This window comes from Strongylocentrotus purpuratus, unplaced genomic scaffold (genome assembly GCF_000002235.5).
Source record: "Strongylocentrotus purpuratus isolate Spur 01 unplaced genomic scaffold, Spur_5.0 spur5_scaffold_2, whole genome shotgun sequence".
Taxonomy (NCBI): domain Eukaryota; kingdom Metazoa; phylum Echinodermata; class Echinoidea; order Camarodonta; family Strongylocentrotidae; genus Strongylocentrotus; species Strongylocentrotus purpuratus.
In genome coordinates, this window is record NW_022145605.1 from 19,219,036 (window position 1) to 19,241,478 (window position 22,443).

Sequence of the window (22,443 nt, forward strand, 5' to 3'; positions counted from 1 at the left end):
AGTCTGTGTGAACTGAATAAAAACATATCAATTATGATACAAACAGATATTGACCACGGAGCCATTGTCCCAAGAGCATGAGTCGCACAACCCCTCCTTCTATTTCTTTGCACATCATTTTAGAACCTGCAATATGATCATTGACAAAATATTTAAAAAATTATTTAAAAAAACTCATTAACATCCGTGTAAAGTTTGAAAGGTTAGTTAATCCAGTATTCACAATTACTATTTTTTACGGAAAGACAAATAATAATTTTGAATCAACAAAGAGGTAATTCTCCAACTTTATTCTGATTACATGGAATTTTTATTGCAGGGATAAATATACATTCTCAACAATGTCATACAGGTCAAAATAAACTTCACATATGGATATAAAAGATAAATACTAATTGAATAACTACCACCTGTATAACTATATTTACTTTACAAATACAAAAAGAAAAATCACAATACCTTCCTTAATTAAAAGACAAAACATAAAGGTTTCAATAATAAAGAGTATCAAATATAAATTTTGGCTTTGTTTAAATGTTATCACATAAACCTCTTCAGGGTAAATAGAACTTCCCCCTGTACAATAGTATACAAGCAAAAGAAATGCTCTTCATACAATGGGATAGGTGCTTTCTTTTAATAAATGTAGTATAAGATAGGGCAAATGCGATGTACTACTAAAGAATGAAGATACTTTATACCCAACGATAGTAAACTCTTTCGAGAAATCAACACTAAGGCAATACCAATACTAGTATTGTACATCCGTTATTTATCCTTTTTATCTTACATAATACTAGTACGTACTCTTAGTGTCCTAAAACTTCAACGGGAGATCGTCAAGGCTTCAAAATTTGCCTACAGTTGATTTTCGAAAGTCTTTGTGATTGTGTTAAATAGAGTATACAGTGTTTCCTAGGCGACAACATAGGACAAGAATTTGGCATTGTGGAGACATTTCTAATCACGCTTAATGTTCATACAGAATAATTGGGAAGAAGTAACTGCTAAAACAGGCCAAACTTATCTTGTTAAAAAAATGCAGTCATATTCCATTGCTAATTTTAGCACTAACCTGTTTATATACATTAAGATATCTACTTTTCATAAACATTACCCAAAATTGTTTATTTTTTAAGCTGAAACTCAACAAACATGTAAACTGCAATTCGCAGTACTGAAACAAGATTATATCTATTCCCCTGTCACGAGTTGTATAATATTTTTTTTACTTCACAATATAACCCTGCAATAAACATACCAAATGTGCTGAAACAGCAGAATCTCACCGAGAGCTTTTTAGTGGACAAATCAAGTGATTTACTGCATCTCAGAATAACTAAATTTGTACAAAACTGGAGATACAAAGGGACAAACTAATACCGACACAAAATAAAGGCACAACCCCCCCCCCCCCCCAAAAAAAAAAAAAATCAGGTACAGTAAAGACTAAAGAGTACAGGTATCCTTCTTTAAAGAATTAAAAGTTTAGTTAAAATTGAGTATACATGGACATAATGTGTACATACTAAAGTATTTTGTTTTGTGATTGGTACACATTCAGGTGTTTAAGTGTTTGAATGAGAGTTACTAGGAAATCATTAACAGATGAAGAGTTCCTCACAGTCACAGCTGCAGAGTTCCAATTAAGCTACATGATTCATATTTAAAAATATAGTCACCCTTTATACAATCCCAAGTCAAAACAAGTTTAAAGCAAGTTTGGAGATTTTATTTCTCTTAAACAAAAGGAATCACAATTCTAACCAGCAATTCCATTTCCTATTAAACTACAATCACATATTTCACAAATATACACGGCGCATTGATTTTTTTGAGAACCCTGCTCTAAAAAGTTTCTTTACTAAGCACTTTTATGGATAAAAAACGTGACCATTAACCCCAAGAATACATTTTGTCCACGATTTCAACATGGCAAAATTATTGAATTACTATTCTTGTTGGCAGTTTGCAGATCTATAAATATATTTTTTTGAATGGAAGTATTTCACATCACTTATGAGAGTATTTTTAGGAGCTGTAAGGGCAATGCTTAGTTCAGACCTGCAGGTTTTTATTTCATTATTATTATTTTTTTTTAAAGATACTCTATCCTCCAGACTTGGCATTGACAAAAAAACAACAACAAAAATCTTTTATAAGATATGGTTCACAGATTGATGGACTTCAAAATAAATTGTCTACAGTCTACACACAAATGCCCTGTGTCAGTGCATAATACAAATACTTGTGCTTGCAAAAGCGCTATGAAAAGGAGGACTATGAGGAGGTTTTGGCCCGTGACTACCAAAATGTAATCGTCCACCCTCCACCACCTCCAGTCAAAACTCTTCTTCAGAGTATTTAGGAGGAAAAGAATTCAAGATAAAAAAAATAGAAAAAAAAAATAAATTAAAAATGGTTTGATAACAACGATCCTGCATAATTGTATTTACAGAAATGAACATCTTTCAAGTGCGATCATCAAGAGCTGACAAATTTACTCATGCTATTGTTTATGCTTCACTATCCCACATAGAAAAGAAGGAATCATCTGTTCAGAGCAAGAAGGGCTTTATTTAAAAATACAGTCAAACCTGTCTAAAGCGACCACCCAAGGGAAACACAAAAAGTGGTCTTTGTAGACAGGTGGTCACTAAGGCAGGTTTGACTATATACTTCTGACTCCAAATAGACAAAATGACTCAACCTGCAGAAATTTACCTTGAAACATATCAAAATGAAATGTCCATCGAAGTCATGTATCAACAAATTCAAGATGCTGATCTATCATCAATGATATGAGAATAGAGCAAAATAATAATAACAATAATACAAATATTATTATTGTATCAGTTCATATGGATCAAGTTTACCTTGTTTACCAAGTTTACCAAGTCAACCACAAATTTACCTTGAAACATATAAAATGAAATGTTCATGAAAGTCACGTATCTACAAATTCAAGATGCTGATCTTTTATCAATGATATGAGCATGGAGCAAAATAATAATAACAATAATACAAATATTAATATTTATCTGTTCATATGGATCAAGTTCAAACCAAGGAATTCAAAGACAGCTGCTTGCGTTTCTCACGGCCAGCCATCATTATCTCCTGAGTATCTTCTTGACTTCCTTGTCCGTTTGACCCAGCTTGACGTCCACTCTCCCCACCTTGCCCGTTATCCTATCGATGTCATCGTTCTGTTTGTCCAGTTCATCGTTCAGTCCCATAGCCAGACCCTTCAGACGACCAATGCCAGAGGTGATGTCATCTAGGTGATGGATGGGGATGAAATAAAAAAGATTACACAGGGGTGATAGTGAGCACTAAAAACAAAAAATTACCCCTCAACCACGCTCCCCTTGAGTAAAAAAAAAAGAAGAGGATTCAGGGGGAAAATGGCATCTAACAACATTCTCCCCCTTCTGAGTAAGAAAATTTGGAAAAATAGCGAAGAATAGGGAAGAAGAGAGAAAGTCAGGGTTAAAATCTGGAAAATCAGGATAAAATTGGAAGAAAGAAAAAAAAAAATGGGGGAAAAAAAGAAAAAAATATTGGGGAAAAAAAAAAAATCGGGAAACCGATCTAAATCAGGTTTTTATCAGACCTGATTACAATATAAATGATACATGTTGTAAGTTGCTTCCTAAATATTGGGCCCTATTTCAATAAACTTGTTATCAATAACAAGTTAAAATAACTGTTATGAGCTACTAAAATCATGACATTTGCTGAGAGCAAATTTGTCATAAAAATTTAGCATTTGTTATTGATGACAATTATTATGAAACAGGGCCCAGATCTATCGTTATGAGATCAGCCAGTTGTTGTGCTGAACAGGGTCTTCACTGTGAGACTATGTCGACTGCAAGGTCACCATAAGCTAGGTACTTTAGTTTTAAAAAGCCAGAGACTGAGAGAGCTACACTTAGCTCAATGCTTTAGGAATTGTGGTGAAGTGTTATAGTAGAGTGAGAGTCTGTGCCTGCAGACTAGCGAGCATCTTCCCCACAAAACCATGAGGTGGGGTATGATAGGTGGACACAAAGGCTCATTGAGAGATGATATCTGTCATATAACAAATACTGTAAAAACTGTTATTTTTGCGTGATTAATTTTTCGTGCTGAGTGACCCAACATCATATTCCCTGGTTTTTAAATTTGCGTTGCACGCAATTCAGCCCTTTCAAACCATGCATAAGAAGTCATGCCTATATTTTCGCGAGTTCTAGAATTCGCACTTGCCGATCTTAGCGTGAAATCCGCGAAAAAAAAAAAGATTTAAAAAGGGAAAATTCAAGGATTAGCCACAGGTTTTTGTCTGTATTCACCATACACTGCACTTATTCTTCTACAATCGGTGCAAAGAACCTGTATTGAATTGAATTGAATTGGTTTGGTTTATTGCAAAATCACATCAAACAAGCAGCTTGCAGGCTGAAAATGTTCAATTTACAAACAAGTTAAAAATATAGAGAGATATAAACTTTATACAATTGGAAAGTGAAAGGAATTGGTCATACCACTTCCTGTATGATTTCAATCTCTAGGCTCGGTTGAAGGATAGGACTCCATGTACATGTAGATTGTAATTTTAAACAGGAAGCAACTTACTTGTGATATAAGTGTATCTCTATAAATTTTGGGACCAATGTTCATCTATCTGAACTGTTTTGGTGTAAATTTCACAAAGAGCAAGTGTTTTTTTTTGGTACAGTTTGATACAATTCAGAACAGCACAATCTTACTTTATTTTTAAAGTAGAATACATTTAAAGGTAAAGAGTCGCATCATTAGAAAGAACAAAATAAACATGAAAAGCATTGTGGGTAATTCAGTATTAATGCTGAACATGTGAAACTGAACTTCAAAGAGAGATTAATTTCAGTCATTATTTAACTGATTTTTGTATGTAAATAGATTTCCAGAGAGAAGTGTCTTATTAGAAGGAATACATGTACACCTATAAACAGTACATTATAGGAATATTGAGAATGGGGCTAACTATTGAAACAATTTTCTTTGCAAGTTTTGGTACCTAAATAAACTACATAACACATCAGGCATTAGCTTGCTTTACCGGTATATTGAATGTCTAATAGAAAATTGTTCCACAGTTTACACTTAATGGCAACATTTCTATTCATGTTGATGAATCTCAAATATTACGGGGGAAGTTCCAAAGGAGAATGGGTGGTATTCTCATAAGTAAAGCCGGGACTAAGTCCAGACTAAACAAGAATTTTAGTTCACACTTCTATGGAATGCTAGGTTTCATCTTCCTCCTTCAATATTCATGACAAAGATAATTCATGAAAGACTTTGTTGAAATTCAGTTCATATTATCTTTTTCTTCCCATTTCATTGCAAAATTATTTTTTGGGGACACTTTTCATTGAAGGATTAAAATAATCTGTACAGGGTAAATGAGTTGGCAACTGGCACTCCATAAAAGTGTGAACTAACTTAGTGCGCGCTAACTTAGTACGTGCTACTGGAATACCACCCCATACTATTAATTAGAGAAACTTTCAACCTTTTTAAAAACCTCAAGTTTCAGCAAGCAAATAACAAATTGTAGTTTCATCAATTATATTTCATAAATATTTAACATTCAAATTCTATTGACAGGAGAGTATATGATTAGGCTCTCTTTCATTCAATGTGCCTCCTGCATGAGTTGAGGGCCAGACTTTACTCAGGTAACCCTTGCCCACCCCGCCCCCCCCCCCCCCCCAACACCTCTCATTTGTTTCCCCTTTTACACCGTAGCTTACCTAGATTGGAATTGAGTTGATTGTCAAAGTCCTTCATACCGGGCGACTGCAACACATTACTCGTCGACCCCACCCCACCGTCGTCCTCCGCTCCAAACCCTGCCGTAGAAGATGGACCCCACCCTCCTGCATTGGTCTCCGAAGCCCCCACCCCTCTGAGCTTCAGGGCGGGGTGATCGGTGTTCGCCCTCCTCATCTCTTCCTCCGCCTCTGACCGCTCCATGTGCGTCTTGAGCTTGCTGGGGCCTCGGGGCGGGGCAGCCTGCTCCTGCTGGTCGGGTTTGGGCTTGTTGAAGTAGTTGACGATGCCTCCGAAGATGGACTTCATGGACGTGATGTGCCTCTTGGAGATGTCAAGGTCTTTGTCCATTTTGTCCAGCTTGGTGTCCACTCTCTGCAGTTGCTCACCTTGGTGTAACAGTTCCTGCAGGACAATCAGCAGTGAACATATCGAGGGTTCAGTGACACAACGACGTAACTCCATATTTTGCCAAAATTAGTATTTGATATCAAAATGTTCAGAAAAATGTGGGCTTTGCAGGAAACACAAAGACTTAACTCCACCCAACACCCCAACAAAGGCAATGGCTAGTGAAACATAGACTTAACTCCTTAAGGCCCAATTGCTCAGTGACACATTTTACACTTTATCTCTAAATAGCCAATATGGAGTTATGTCTTTGTGTCACTGACCCCTCAATATTATTGAAATTAAACAAAGCACATTGAAATAAACAACCTTTGTGGGCACTCATTCATTTTGGATATCATCCAAACATAGCATTTGTTTTGTCCAACTTAGTTATGCTACTTTTTCTTTCTCTTTGTCAGTCTTTAACTCTGTACACTCTTACTCAGAAAACCTTGTGTTGTTGTTGTTGTTTTAGTCTTAAAGTTACTATGTCCCTTTTGCAGCCAACCTCAAATGCTGTAGAACTTTGCAGGAATTATGAATATGTCATGTATGTCCTATCTGTGAAATTTAAACGTTAGCAGTGTCCTCATATTCAAATTATGCAAGGAAAACAGTTTACTTGCTAGACTTCACTGTCAGACACTATTGAGTGACTGACTGGCTTTTTTTCTTCTTTGGTAATAACATACATGAAAAGAGTTGTAAAGGGTACATGAGTATTTGTCTACATCAATAACCCACTTATTGTGATGGCCAAGATTAAACTGATTGAATCTTTGCGCAGCATAAAACATATGACCATTCGGTACAATTGTCTGAAAATCAAGACTATTACTTTTGGGCTCTATAGCCCTAAAGTCGATTTGACAACTAATAGTCGTTATTTTCCCACTTGAAGACATTTTCAAGCCCCACCTTTTTTAGGGAAGTTCTTAATTAGTATTATCTTTCAAATGCAGTTGGAATTTAACTTTTTCATTTTTTTGCCTGCAAATGGGACATAGATCTAGTCCCTTTAAAGACGTGTGTCATTCAATTGTGAATATTTACACCAGATGATTATAGCCTCCGAAGAAGAAATGAACACCTTATATAAACCCCCACTTAAATGAAGAAGGAAAGTAGGAAACAAAATTTAATACAAATGCTTCAGAAAAACTGTAACTTTCTGTGAAAGGTTAAACGTAGGCATCATTTCGTAGCCTAATGCCGACATTGTACGAACAGTTCTGTTCAGAGACAAATACTAGCTATGACACTACTACAGCATCTAAGATAAGACTAAGTTTGTGGACATTCAACGGAAATCATGTTATAAAATTAGCATGCATTTTACTTTTTAGTGGGATGTTTCTGTCAGCAAACTTGACTTGACAGGGTTAACTTTTTCTTTTCTTAAGACCATTCACAAAGACAACACCGTCTGGTTATTCTATTACACAGAAACATAGCTAACATGCAACAGAAGCTCCGATTCCACGCTCATTTGATTTTTACCCAAACATAGAGTCATACTAGGCCTACATATTACATAGATTCCACGACTAATACCGACTGCCGTACTTACTGCTGCCGTTTCATTCCCGACCTGCTCCGCTTCATACATCAGTCCCATAGACCTCTGTGTGCTAGATAACATGTTCTGTTTCCGTCTATCAATTTCCATTTGTTTGCTCTGAAAATCAAATCCATAATCATTTTTCGAATCATAGTCGGTCGATTCTTTTCCAACATCTTCCCAATCATTCCAGGAACTTCCAGCTCCCCCGCTACCTGCTGTTCCTTCATCAAAAAATGGATTTTTACCCGACATTCTGAGAGCTTCTCTAATTTGCTTCTTGTTTCACAAAAGAATATTGTTGTATAGGTCTAGTCTCAGTCAAGGCTAAAGAAAATAGTAAGTAAGCACTGATGTTTAAATAAGTTGTGTACTAGCCTTGAAATTTTCTTTATATTCATTTAGAAATAAATTTAATTACATGTAAGACAATGATGGTATATCAATTCAATTATTTGAGCTGAAGTATATAGCATAGACTAAACGAATGACAATTACAAGTTATTTTCTTTTACGACGACATAGAAAAGACTAACCGATATGGCGTGTTTCTAAACAAATTGCGTCACAGCCTACACAGTCATCACAAGGATGAGTAATTCTGCACGAGTTTGTTATTGTATGCATATGAGTTTGTCTCTATTCAGTGTGTGAGTGTGACGGGTCACCCCCTCCCCCCCTCCTCCTCGCTGTTTGAAAGTATTGGTAATTAAGGTGACTTGAGGATTGTTAATAGAGAAAATAAATTATACAATTCTCCATTTGCTCATTAGACATGTAAAGGGGGCGTGGTCCCATTCAATGTATATGCAGTTTATCCTATGCATGCAGCCATTGAGGGCCAACAATTCACTCTCGATCCTCATCCTCATCATGATCATTGTCATCCTCTTTATCATAATCACTATCATCATCATTACCATGATTATTATGCGCATCAATCATCATGGGTGATCATCATCATCATCATCACCATATCATTATCCCAGCCTCGTCCTCAGACATCTTCATCATATGCATCATTATCACTATCATAATCGTTACCCATCTATTATCATGCATCATCATGAGTGATCATCATTATCATCATCATCATCCTTATCATTATATCATCCTCAACATCATCATCCTCGATCAACATCATCATCAGCACTATATTCATCATCATCCTCATCCGTCACCATCCGCTCATTAAACCATCTATTATCATGAATCATCATGTAGTCGAGTGATCATCATCATCATCACCATCATCATCATCACCATCATCATCATCATCATCATCATCATCATCATCATCATCATCATCCTTAACTAACACAGTCATCGACCATCATCGGCAGCATCCTCACTGATCCCCCATGCAGTTCATATGGATGAACGGAAAAGGAAGATAAGAAGATAAGATATTTATTTATCTTTCTTTCAAATTTCACATAGCTAGAGCAATATTAGATCATTACACATTTACAATGCAACACATTTTATGGCAATGACAAAAACAAAGTGAACGAAAAGAAAGACGAGGAGACCCTGGTAAAAGCAGAGCTTGTAAGTTGTAGGGTCCCCTCTGGACCAAATAATTGGTTGGTACATAAACAAGCAATAAGATAAACATGATGGGAGTATTATGACTACCTATGAATACATTAAGAAAAAATATTGTGACGTTGTTTGATATTTTCATTTGTCGTACTAAATATACACTTTATAATATATCTTTGAAGAAAGGATTCAACAAAGCAAAATGGAAAAGACAGAAATAAAATAGCAAATTGTGTCATTAGAAAATGGGGTCGCATATGTTTAGGTCTAACAAATTTTAAGCTGTCATCTTATTCATTGTATAATTTTTCTACGGATTTCGATTTTATTTGTATATTCGTTCCAAATCAAGGGAGTTATTATCACAAAAAGGAAACAGATAAATGAAATAGATGTTGAAGTAATCTTTTAATTTGTAAATAATGCAAGGTCAAGGAATGCTAGCTCCGTCAAAACAAGTAAATTGTCGCCCTCTAGTGTTGAACTTTTGCATATCATTATATTTACATACAGACGATAACAACAATCTCACAACGTCATTCTAAAGATCATATTTCTTCCCTGAATTTTTGTGATTTTGTTGGAATATCGAAACAAGGTGAAGTATGGTTCGATGAGAAATATTGCAAAGAGTGCCTTTCCCAGTTTAGAAGCCTCAAGTGGCTGTAAACAAGGCGTGTGCACTCAAAAATTGACGACAGACAACGGTACGAGCTCTCGGCGCGCTCGCTGTGTAGTGGTTCGGGATCGGGAGACAACGGAAAACAGCTGAGCCAGGAACACTGCACTGGAGTCAAGTCGAGGGTCAGGGATTGCAGCTAGCTGGCCACGGAATCTTACACAATGTCGTACGTGGAAGGTGCAAGACGAGTCCCTCGCGGAGGCCAGACAGTGAGGCCCCAGCCCGTTAGGTTTGTCAACAAAAGAAAACAGTTTTCCTTTGTTCTTAAATTGTTTGGTATCACAGTCACTTGGCTTGAATGAGAAGGCCACCAATATTATTTGGGGTGGGGCTCGTTGATGGCTGATGTAATGTCAATGAGTCATGATAAACTTACCGGCTAACTTTATTTGGCTAGACCTACATGTTGCATCTCCCAAATTTGTTATTTTTCCACTTGATCACTCATTCAAGTCACTGTCATTTATTTGTCGACCTAAAAATATTTCTTTTGATTTTTATAGATTTGTATTTGTAAATAAAACATGTAATGATGTATGAATTATAACTCACTAATAACTCTTCACACAACTTGCACAAATGCCTCGCACTCTCCACTTTTTCTTTCTGCAATGGTCTATTTGTCTTTTTAATTAGAGTCTATTACACTCTCAAAAGTCTTAGAATTAGACCTGTCCTTTGTGGTTGTGCTAACCGCTACCCAACTGTGTCATTCTGTCCATTATTTTCGGATGAAAAAAAGAAGAAAGAAAGGATAAGCTAACTAGCTAAGCTTGTCTTGTAATTTTGTTGTATATTGTAAGTTACAATTCAAGATAGATAAATCCTATTGGATCCGGGCTTACTCGGACCCTGGGACAACTCGGCCCCTCGCAAAAATGGTAATTTTTGTTATTTTTACCCTAACCTAGCTAACTCTAAGTCTAACCCTTAGACCCTAACCCTACTCTAACCCTAAACCTGCAAAAACGGGCAGTTTTTGCAGCGGGGCAGAGTTGTCCCTAGGTCTGAGAAGTCTGACTTCATCCTATTATTATTAACTCAAAGGAACTCGCCGCAAGGATGGTGGCAGAGGTACATCTACACTCATCATTTTTTTTCCAGAAGTTTAAAAAATATATCACCCCAAATGTTTACCTTTACCGCAAATATTGGAAGAATGCTGAGACAGCAGTTGAGCTTCCAGGTCTATCTTCTTGTAGTTTAAGATCATGTTCAAAGATATCTAAAACATCACAACTTTTTTCACTTAATCCTTGAGATGAATGCATAAAATTGGTTGTCAGCGGGAAAATATACATATCACATGATTTTTGAATGGAAAATGCAATATTCAGTTGTGAATGGTGTTTCCTTTCAAAAGAAATCGTTCAATATTTTCATAAAAGAGAGTTAAAGGCTATTTCTTTTAATAACAAGTAATTTGTTTCCTTTATTTGTCACATCTCCTCCACCAAATGTTCATGATGTGTTGCTGTCTGGAGCATGACTTGTGGAAAACATGCAGTGTAATTCATGTCGATATCTTCACATGCATTTTTTAAACTAATGAAAACAAAGCATTTACCTTTTTTTAATAAATTGTTTCCTTTACAAAATTAAATTAGAAATTTAAATAAAACATGTTTAATGTTAGGAACTCTTCCGATCCCTGCATTCAATCAATCCAACATTATATTGACAAAAATGGGTACTGATCTGTGCTGGAAAGACATCACCTGCAATGATGGAGCAGTTTATGTATTTGGTTGAAGGTAGTGTAGCTTCTCTTTGAACGGCCAGGAAAAAACTTGGTGAAACTTGATATTAGGATAAAAGAAAGGAGCTGCCAAGATACATTGAACATGTTTACTGGACCCTTGTCTTTGGAGGATGCCGCCCCTCTCCTTTATCAATTACTGGATATGCCACTGGGGGTTTGCACAGCTTGGTAAAGATTTAAAGATCAAATTATTTCTCAAATCAATTATTGATAGTGAGCAGAGATAATGCAATAAGTTTGATTTACATCCAACCCAAGGCTGAAACGTTTTTTGCGCAAACCAATTTTCACAAGTTTTTTAGAAATAAATTAGCCAGTGCTCCCTCAGGCATAAAAGATTGTCTAGGGTGAGTGCCATTCCATTGAATAGACCCTCACCCATGATTTCATAAGAAAAAGAATCATGCAGATATCGTGAAATTGGAGTCTACTGTCTCTACTACTTTAAAACAAAAATATACGCTGTATTAGTAAAATAGCAGGGAAGACAAGCCCAAAGCAGATGTACATGTACAGTATTGTATTTTTAAATATATGTTTCTGTGTTGAATTTGTCCACAGTGATAAGTCTTACATGGCATCAGTGGTAGACTTCTTCCACGATGCCTACGCAGGATCAGCCCCTCTAGAGAACGACAAGATCATCTGGGTGAAGTTTGAGAAGCCAGATGTCACTGGTGAGTAGAAAAGAATTACATTTGAACAACATATCAAGGGTTTGGTGGCACAACAATGTAACTCCATATTTTGCCAAAATGAGTATTTGATATCAAAATGTTCAGAAAAATGTGGGCTTTCTACGAAACACAAAGACTTAACTCCACCCGACACCCCATTGAAGTCAATAGCTAGTTAAACATTAAATCCTTAAGGCCCAAGTGCTCATGCAGTACGTGACACATAAACCACTTTTTCTCAAAATGGAGTTACGTCTTTGTGTCACTGACCCCTCGATATTTGCTGTGTTGACGTTCAGATGTTTTGATGATAACTGCATATACCTGTAGCCTGGGATTCCACTAAACTGACTCCAAACCAATCGGTTAGCAACAATCTACTGTAGCTTATTTGGGGGTAATGTAATTGTATGTTCAGTCTATTGTTGGTCTGGTGTCATCTTGAAGATGTACTGCAATAGTGGCTTGACAGCATATCGACTGATCCTTATGGAATCAGTTAAATACAATGTAATCCCAACCTCCTCCCCCCTAAACAAAAACAGTTATAATAATATACAGTATAACAATAAATAAAATAGAAATGACAAAGAAGCTAGTGTGGTAAAGAACTCCTTTTCTTCTTTCCTATAGTTGTTATATACCGTATTTGCCGGCGTAAAGGCCGCACCGCCGTATAGGCCGCACCCCCAACTTTGACATTTCGTAGAGGGAAAAAAAAAAAAAAAAAAAAAAAAAAAACGGACCAAACAAAATGATCGTAATTTTCTTGTAGAACACTCTTTTTTTTTTACAAACTATACCAAATTCATCAATATTCTTATATATTAAATTCATCAATATTCTTAACAAGAAGTTAACCTCAAAAATGATCATAATTTAGCAGATCTTCATCGACTTTTAAGCTAGTACTGTATCGTACGCAGATTTGGTATCTTACAATACCCCTTCCTCGATGTGCGGTGTAATCCGAAATAGCATTTTTCGACCTGCGCAGTTGCGTTGCGCGGCAGCTAGCTCCGTAAGTAACGGCCTGTCCCTTTGTTTACTTTTTGGCGATGCAATGGTATGGACTTAGATCTAGATCTATCGGCAGATTTTATTAGAAAAATAAGTTTTTTCGTCTTCATGTCAACTATGCAACATAAACTTGTCGGTAAGTTGTGTGGAGTTATTCTAGAATTGTCCTGTACCGTTGTCTAGTCATGCTACCGTTCCTATAGTCCCATACGTGCAAATGGACGTGATGTTTTGTCCGCTGAATTTTGTTGTTGCGTATACGCCGCACCCCGACTTTTTGATTTTTTCTCACCCAAAAATACTGCGGCCTTTACGGTATTGGGGCGTATACTTTTTTTTTTGAGGTGGAGGGCTGCAGCCCCCTCTCTGCATGCTGTATCGTAATGCTTAGATTACAACTGGAGAATGTATGGCACAACATAGTTTGCCCTGAACAAGAATTTAATATTAATTTTCCTTTAGTAAAACCAGTAAAATCTGATTTAGGTAGTTTTCTGTACAATCTGTCACATTTTCTGAAAAGGCAGTTTCTGAATAAGTAAATCTGGAAATCTTGACTTGCACTTCCAGTGACAACAGTATATACATGTATGTTTATGTTATTTGCTGTGTCATGTTTGTATTTTGATTCAATGTCCTACACATACAATGTATACAAAAAGAATGGTCGAAACAAGATGGACTTACAGAAGTCATGTGATCTTGGAATTCAGATCAATAAATACTCCCACATAACTACAGCACTGTATTTGATTGTACAGTTGCCAAAACAGGAATAGATGGCATTAAAGTGTGTCATCATTCTACATTTTTGGAATGTATGCAAAAATATAAAAGTCCATTCACCAAGAGTCTGTTATGATTAACCTTTCTTTTTCAATGTAGAAATGTACATGTAGGCCAAATAATGTTATGAGCTTAATAACCTGAAAATGAAAATACAGAATATTTGTCACCTCCCCCTATTTTGAAACACAGATTTACTGAACAATACTTGTTGTTATTGTTATTTGTTTTTACACCCCCTCAGTATACAGCATAATTTATTTATGTTGTTCTTTATTGCGTGGTCTATGACATAGTCTAAATGGTTTGTTGATATTTATAACGGGTTAAGGAAGTGGGGGGGGGGGGGCAGGATTACTTTGCACCATGCACCATTTTAGCACAGGGTATAATATATGCCTTGTAAATATCTTCTATCTTTTGCAGATTATATGAACCACTCACAGGAGGCCCCGGAATGTCCGTTGTTTCTAGTGATCGGCTACACCAATGGTGTGCAGATATGGAGCATTCTGGTAAGTACTGAAGTTCTTCAGAACAAAAGGGGATTAAAAAAAGGCAGTCTCCCATCTTCTCAACTCAACATAATGCAGTCATGTTCACATTGTTGTAGATGTTCATGTATGTTTGTATGATAAATGACAGATATATTTCACCTCGTCGGCCGGCTGGCAGAAGGGCGTTAGCTCGCGAGTGACTCGAAAACTACTTCGCAGTTAAAGATTTGTTTTAAATATTTAAACTGCTTTCCGTCCCGAAAATTGGTTTAAAACTTAAAAGACTAATAGAAATGTTATAGTAGAACACAGCCACAATTTTTTTCTCGGAAATAAGTCAGTTTTATAAAAGTTTAAGGCGATTTAGTGCTACCGCCCTTCTGCTTAACGCTTCACTTTTTACCTGAAATTCAAGCAAACGCCCTTCTGCCAGCCAGGTGACGACCTGTTCTGAGCTAGAAGGGTGTTATACCTGGGTTACAGTAGATACATGTATGAGTTAACTCTTATGGTGCCAAGGAGATTGGTGGTCTATGGGCATTGTGTGTATTATTTGGTGCATATTTGCACCTCTGGCACTGCAAGAGTTAACAACCTTCTTGCTCTGAATAGATAATGATATTCAACAAAATAAAATGATTAATCCAATACAGGGTAACCAAAGTTGACATGTAAATGGTTTATTGCATTTCAGGAGAAAAATATGTTTCTGTATCTGATCTATCTGTGACGTACAATCACCAGCATCTGGTTGTCGCGTACATAGAAAAGTAGGGTGACATCAGACAAGTATGTTGGGTTTAATCCTGTTAACAGTCGTCATAAAAGTTATGTACTGTACATAAATACTCTAGTCTTCAGATTGCTCCTTCATCATGTTATTTGTTTGATCAAGAACAATTTGCATACAAAGACAAGATGTGATGCATAGTTTTTCAACAACGCTGGCCTTTGTGTGCATCAAAATATCTTCTCTCTCTCTCTCTTTTATACAAAACATGTGCGCTATTTGTTAGTATATTTCAAAACAGAGTAATAAATGTGTAGATAGAAGCAAGTTTATTGGAAGGAAGGAAAGGTAAACTTTGAATGGCATTGGATATTTGACGTCCCATGGCTTTGTTGATAGCAATGAACATTGTCATGAATAATTGTCAGGAAGTTTTATGTTTCAATTTGTTTCATACATATTTTTACACTTATTGAATTTTTCAAAAGCACTCAACTATCGGTTGTGCGTGAGTGAATTTTAGGAAACAAAAGAAAGAGATATGATAGTAAACTAATGATCGCCCGCCAGACTGGACAAGTATGGTTTGTTTTGCCTGTTGTCATGTTTTGATTTCCTTGATAAACAAGAAGGAGAAGTGGTTTGTCCATGTAAATATTTGTGGTCAGGCTTTAAAAAAATAAGCCTCATTAATTGATTGCCCATCAAGTCTAGATATCAAAGTCATGCACTGTTGGCTTTTTATTTAATAGCAAGGAAAGAGCTGTGAACATTATGGAAGACATATGAAAATTGTATAACTATTACAAGAACCGGAAACGCATCCTGTCTAAAGCCAGAATGATATTACTTGTGCCTCTTTGTACAATATGCTTTTTAATTAGTTACACCTTTTCAAGTACTTTCAGCAGGCGATGTGTTTAATTTAAACACTGTAAACCTGTATGTACTTTAGGAGGGGGCGGTAAATTCAATTGTAGGCGTGATTGATGAAATAATAAATCTAAGGCAAGTACAATGTCAATGGGGGGATAAAGTTTCAGCTTAATACTAAGCTGGTATTTACCAGTTGATATACCCAAATCAGCCTTTCTTTCATGTATGTTATACTGGTAGAAAAACTCTATAGAATGAGGATGTGCTAGATAATTTGTACTGTACATGTATGTGTAGGCCAGCCTTCCTGTCCCATTTTAACTATTGCTTCTTCTTTTTCTTCTGATTAAGTCTGCCTCCTTTTTTTTTGTGCCAGTAAAATGATCAATATGGGTAGTGAGTGAATGCATTGGTATACTGTATCTGGATGAATACAAAGGTTTCCATTTAGGGCCCGAGGTAAAAAGCCCACAGTGTCTGTTCAGAGACTACATGTATATCCACAGATATGATTTATTCTTGTATTTAATAGTGACTTCTCCTCTGCATGTACATTGTTTCTAGTACATCATGTTCTCTTTTGTTTTGTACATTTAATGACATATTGCATTAATGTCCTTAATGTCTTTAATACATGCATGTACATTAATCAAACGTACATGCAATTAGGCATCCATGATTTATCACATCATCCCAAAGAGTAACGATTAAATTAACTCTGTGGTTATTCATTCTGACCTGTGTATATGTACATGTGGTTCCCTAAATAGTCAATATGTGTTGTGGCCTCTTACATGTACATTTAGATTGTCTAATCCTATTAGTTGCTCATACACTTGACATACATACCCATGACAAGCTGCACTAAGTGCTGTTCGTACATGACATAGATTTATAAGTGGGTTGCTCTCTGCCCAACACACTTGTTCTTGTATTTTAAATTCCCATTTCTTCAGATCCTCTTTATATCCTCCATCCACTACTGTTTTCCCCATTCCCCATCTCAACATGAACTTGAAAGTTAGTTGTTCATTAACTTTACATGATATCCTTTAAAAGCTACACTACAAATGTAATTTATGGCATTTTCTAAGTGGGTTGTGTAGTGCCATCCAATTTTTCTTGTATTGTAAATTCCCATTTCTTGAGATCCTCTTTATAAATATCCTCCCTCGACTACTGTTACTGTATTTCCCATTCATCATCACAGAGTTAACTTGACATTTCTGTATTTAATGGAAATTATTTTTATATTGCATGTACGGCAATACACTACACTGGACAAGGTATACAGTAAAATTAAAATGCATTTTTCTTGGTGCATGTACACTACAGTTTATGTAGGTGGTCTTAATGCAACTGGCCAAATTGTTTGTCAGTTAGCTTTGAAAGTTACATTAAGGGTGGGTAGTTGTATAGAAACAAATAAAATGTGTAAATTTAGGTTCAGAAACAATCTTATTTGTGAGATATTTACAATTTCATAAATAAACCATGATATGACAAACCCTGTCTCTGACATTACACGACGGATCCTGAAAATCAGCAGTACAAATATTTTTTTCATACAAGGCAGGCATCATGACTGAGGCATGTCTCTTTGAATTAATGTGATTTTGGGCTCTACCCTAAAATAATTGAGAAGGAAATGAAAGCAATAAAGTTGATTCCCTAGACCCCTTTGCCTTTTACTGAAACTACTTTTGCAATAGACAATTTTTGTTATGTAATCAAATATAATGCATAAATCTTTGTTAATTGTTATGTTATAAATTATTTCATTCACCTGTCACATACAGTATAATTGTATTTTAAAAGTCGTAATTCAACTTGCATACATAAGTCGTTGCTAGATAGAGCAAACATTATGGCTTGTCCTCCCTAACAACACATAATGTATGCAATTTGGATGTAGGACAACATTATGGCTTGTCCTAAAAAATGTACCTAACAAATGTACCTAACAAAACGAAATGTACGCAATTTGCATTCTGACTATTGAAATGCAATTATTTGTAACAGGTGAATGAAATAATTTATAACGGGCTCTTAAATCATTCATTGCACAAAGATTTGTGCATTGAATTTGATTACAGGTGTATATTACAAAAATGGCCTTATATAGGCTAGAGGGATGGCAGAACAGATCAAAGTACAGCATTGTGTTTTGATACGCTCCAATGAGCACACTTGTAAACATGACCTCCCTCCATTGTGGACTTATTATTGCACAATATAGTGCGACGTGGGCCTGTTCAAAGTACATATCCTGCTTTCTGTTATGCTGATGTGCTAGCTGACTGCAATCTGATATTTGTTTTTCTCCATACATGTACATGTTTATTATGAGATAGTCATAGTCAGTTTCTTGTTTACAACAGGATGTATTTATTGTTTCAGTAGTAATGCCTCATGTGCATACTAAGGAATGACTAGCACTCTGTAGCTATCAAGTAAATTATTTAATATGTAGGCAATACATGTACAGGTACATGCACAATTAATAGCTAAATTATTCATACCCCTTGTAAATGTTTTAATGTTTTAATTTATTGTTTTTTGGGGGTGGGGCTTGTTTTTTGTAACTCAAGAACGAAAGGTGCACTAGTTGAATACTTTTACATGTAAGCTTTATGTCAAATTCTCAAGAAAAAAACTTGGTAAGGCTATGAATAATTTAGTTGTGAACTGTACATGTATGTACCCATACCTGATGGTCTGTGGGAATCTGGAAGTGCAGCGCTTTGGAAAACCCCCTAGAGTAGTAAAGAGGGAAATCCAAGTCAAGAATCCCCAAGGAGTTTAAAATTTCCTTACAATGTACATGTAGGCATACACAAGTACAATGTACACAGGAAACCTACACATTTACAATAATATGCATTCCCCCACCATACACATGTTCCTCTCAGGAGAAGAATAAAATGACCATAACAAAACTGTTACAAAGTGCTGTGGTAAATTAGCAACCATCTGTTTCCAATTTTCTGTTTTTTGAGAGGAAAATTCTGTCAGCATGAGGCTGACTTTTTCTTCTATTAAAGGGGGTGGATCGCCAGTTTCCATGTGCAGAAGGCCATAATTCGCTGACACCAGACTTGGTGGAAATACCATTAATGGGGGTACAAATTTGCACACAGCAAACCCATAGTCCAGTCAAGAATTACCCCCTAATCTCTCGGAGAGCTCGAGAGTCTTCGGGCAATTCAAAGCATTACATAAGGTCCAATGGTCATAAAACTCAAGGCTAACCCTGGTGATTGACAACACCTGTTATTGGGTAAACACCCGAACGGTGTCGAATTCCCCATGAGAGCCGACTACTCAGTGACTTTAAACTGACATGGTGCTGTTAATCATGCCAAGACATACTGTTGAATGTTGCTGTCATGGGGGCAATGAACTGAGTGGGCTGTGACTGCAACGTTTCCTTTTTCCTAGTTGGATACATGTTATTGTCTTGTTTAACATTTATTGCACATGTAGTGGTTCTAATTCAGATTCCCACCATGCTATGGAATAATCTTTACTTGGAAAGTACATGCACAATGTGATTATGTTTGTCTGTTTGTTTTGTTTTTGTTTTAAGAAAGTTCATCAATACACATTACATGTACATGTAGATGCACACTTTCAAAATCACTGATAACTGGATTGAAAACCTTTATCTGTGAAGCCAAAACTTTCATTATCTGTTAAACACACGAGCCAGATGAATAATTTACATTTTTTCACTTACCTAACCTTACAAATAATTTTCCCTGTACAAATTTTATTCAGACCATTGGTACTTGGAGTTGGACTACTAAAGTATTAATAACCAAGTTTTTGCAGCAGTTACATGTACCTCGATGGTATCAAATGAAATATTAACATGTTTTTCTAGTCGGTGGTAATTTCAATTGATATAGTCCTCATAAATTGATGGTTAATGTGAACCTGGCCAGGGCAGATTAATCCCCTTTAAATAATAATTATGACGAGCTGAACATGGACAATAATGTGAGGCCAGAACAGGCCGCTACATAGATGTACATTGTATACATGTACACCAAAACTAATGTGCGATATGCACATACAGTGACAGTCTAATGCCATTAAGAGGGGAGTCAAGTGATAGTACATTCTGGCCTATTTCTGGGGAATAGAGAAATTAATCAAATTCCATCAGTTTTTGCCATTGGTGTTCATTATACCTGTCTGTTAGTTGACTGATTGGTTTAATCCTTTATGTTGGATTCAGCCACATACATGTACATTAGGTATGATGGATTAGTGTTTTGTGATCACATGATTCCACATACATGTACATCATTTCCGTATTAAAAATGTCTGGAGTATCGAAGACGAAAGCTATTATAACCATTTTTGGGGGGATGGGGGGGGGGGGGGGGTCTGTATCTTTAGGAGCTAGCTTTGTGGAAAATGAGTATTGTCTATATCCTCAACAATTAAAGTAGCCTAAACTGTGAAATTGTGCAACCTTTTATAGTCTATATGCATTTGCATAGTAAAAGTTTCAGAATTTTAGGGTGCGGCTTAGATTTTGGGCACCTACATGGATGTGTCCCAGGCACCTGTTAGTGGTAAACCGTGCAATATGTGTTAAAAAGTCTCTGCATATTTAGGCTTAAATTTATTTAAGCCTTTATAATGTGAATAATGTATCATATCAATATTAGAATCTCTTTTTCCTTCATAATTTTGTAAAATGCCAGACTCATTTGCGTGAAGTTACTTTTAACCAGTAGACTACAGAGCTCTTTCATTCCCATAGGTTTAATACAGGAACCACCTGATTCCAATAGTCAATGGGCTAAATTTTCTCTACACAGTCAAGCCAGGGCAGTCACATAATCACATACATGTATTAGAATTAAGGATGCACAATTGCACGTACTGCTAGAACTGTAGTAGAAACATACACTGTACATGTAGCTGTATGTATACATCTCATTCTGTCAAGATTGATTGTCTTATTTGATAAGGTTGGAGAAAAAAAATTAAAGAATTACACTTACATGTAGCAATCGTGTTCAGATTTCACTGACAAACATGAGAGGAGCACATTAAATATTAAAAATTGCATTAAAAAAAAACGAAAACATTTTTGGCCCCTCTGCCCCTTCAACATGATCTCATGAGTGTGGTCAATTTGTACAGTTAACACCTAAATTATTCATACCTTTACCAAGTCTTGTAACTTTTCAAGTATATACAAAATTGATTTATTCAGATTTATATTTCCTGAGAATATACATATTGAAGCTTACATCAAAGTAAAAGTAAAAGAATTTATTAACAAAGGCCATGTTTTAACAAGTCCACATTACATTCCTAAGTTGCACAAAACACATAAAACAATGAATTTACAGGAGGTATGAATAATTCAAACTGAGCTTTCCCGGGCACCCCAACTTCAGCATCCATCCATTGACAGGAGGATCAAGGTTCAGATTCAAGCTACTCCTTGGGGCTGTATACAGTGCTCACTAGGGGTAGCTTATTTGCATAGATGCTGCCTGGTGCAAGGTTGTGTGCATGAATGGGGATGACTGCATCTAATTTATTGCTTCACACTGGTGTAATTGATCACATTAGACAGTTTGCACATGAATGTGCAGCTTCGGTTTTTAAGCATGCACATAAATTTACACAAGTGCCAGAACATTCAATATTGATTGATTGGAATGGAATTCAATCGTATATTTGTGTTAGGGAGGGGATCCTTTGGGCATCAATTGAATGTTTCATGTACTACTTAACATTTTGACATACCACTTGTTTGTTGAGTTCGTGTAAAATTTCGTTCATCATTGTGGCATATACAGTACATGTATAGAAACGTGAGAAATAACACCTCTGAATTTTGTTTTGAGTTGATGAATAAGGGAAAAGTTTATTCTCATAACGATGAGAATAAAAATGGAATTGTATTTGTATTTTGTAGGCTTTGTAAGTGGTTTATCAAGGATTAGCCTCATTTTAAAAGTTTCAACCACCTACAATGTACATTGTATGTCATCGCTCTTTATGCATTTTGAGATATTACCAGGTACCATTCACCATTGATCAATGGAGATGACTGTTAAAAATAGAATGCCTTGTC

At 36.1% G+C, this 22,443-nt stretch overlaps 2 protein-coding genes across 2 annotated transcripts in view; one reads left to right on the forward strand and one right to left on the reverse strand.

The window, feature by feature from the left end:
• Positions 1 to 275: 275 nt before the first annotated feature.
• On the reverse strand, positions 276 to 8,071 carry LOC577389 (synaptosomal-associated protein 29). Its single transcript, XM_030991902.1, has 4 exons — positions 7,769 to 8,071; positions 5,787 to 6,210; positions 2,915 to 3,280; positions 276 to 2,724 (listed from the first exon to the last, which is right to left on the reverse strand). Exons 1-3 carry the CDS (start codon positions 8,012 to 8,014, stop codon positions 3,114 to 3,116), a joined length of 837 nt encoding a protein of 278 aa, XP_030847762.1. The 5' UTR covers positions 8,015 to 8,071; the 3' UTR covers positions 276 to 2,724; positions 2,915 to 3,113.
• Positions 8,072 to 9,790: 1,719 nt separating this feature from the next.
• Positions 9,791 to 22,443, forward strand: part of LOC591186 (breast carcinoma-amplified sequence 3) — a 39,253-nt gene continuing 26,600 nt past the window's right edge. Inside the window, exons 1-3 of the mRNA XM_030991903.1 lie at positions 9,791 to 10,215; positions 12,310 to 12,425; positions 14,658 to 14,746. Coding sequence (XP_030847763.1) covers positions 10,148 to 10,215; positions 12,310 to 12,425; positions 14,658 to 14,746 — 273 coding nt within the window. The 5' untranslated portion in view covers positions 9,791 to 10,147. The remainder of the gene's footprint in view (positions 10,216 to 12,309; positions 12,426 to 14,657; positions 14,747 to 22,443) is intronic.

Excerpts from the sequence above, each read along its gene's own strand:
- LOC577389 (XM_030991902.1), bottom strand. The coding sequence starts at position 8,014 with ATGTCGGGTAAAAATCCATTTTTTGATGAAGGAACAGCAGGTAGCGGG. Across the intron at positions 6,211-7,768 it reads TCGGGAATGAAACGGCAGCA|GAACTGTTACACCAAGGTGA; the intron begins GTAAGTACGGCA and ends ATTGTCCTGCAG. Across the intron at positions 3,281-5,786 it reads TCAACTCAATTCCAATCTAG|ATGACATCACCTCTGGCATT; the intron begins GTAAGCTACGGT and ends TCCATCACCTAG.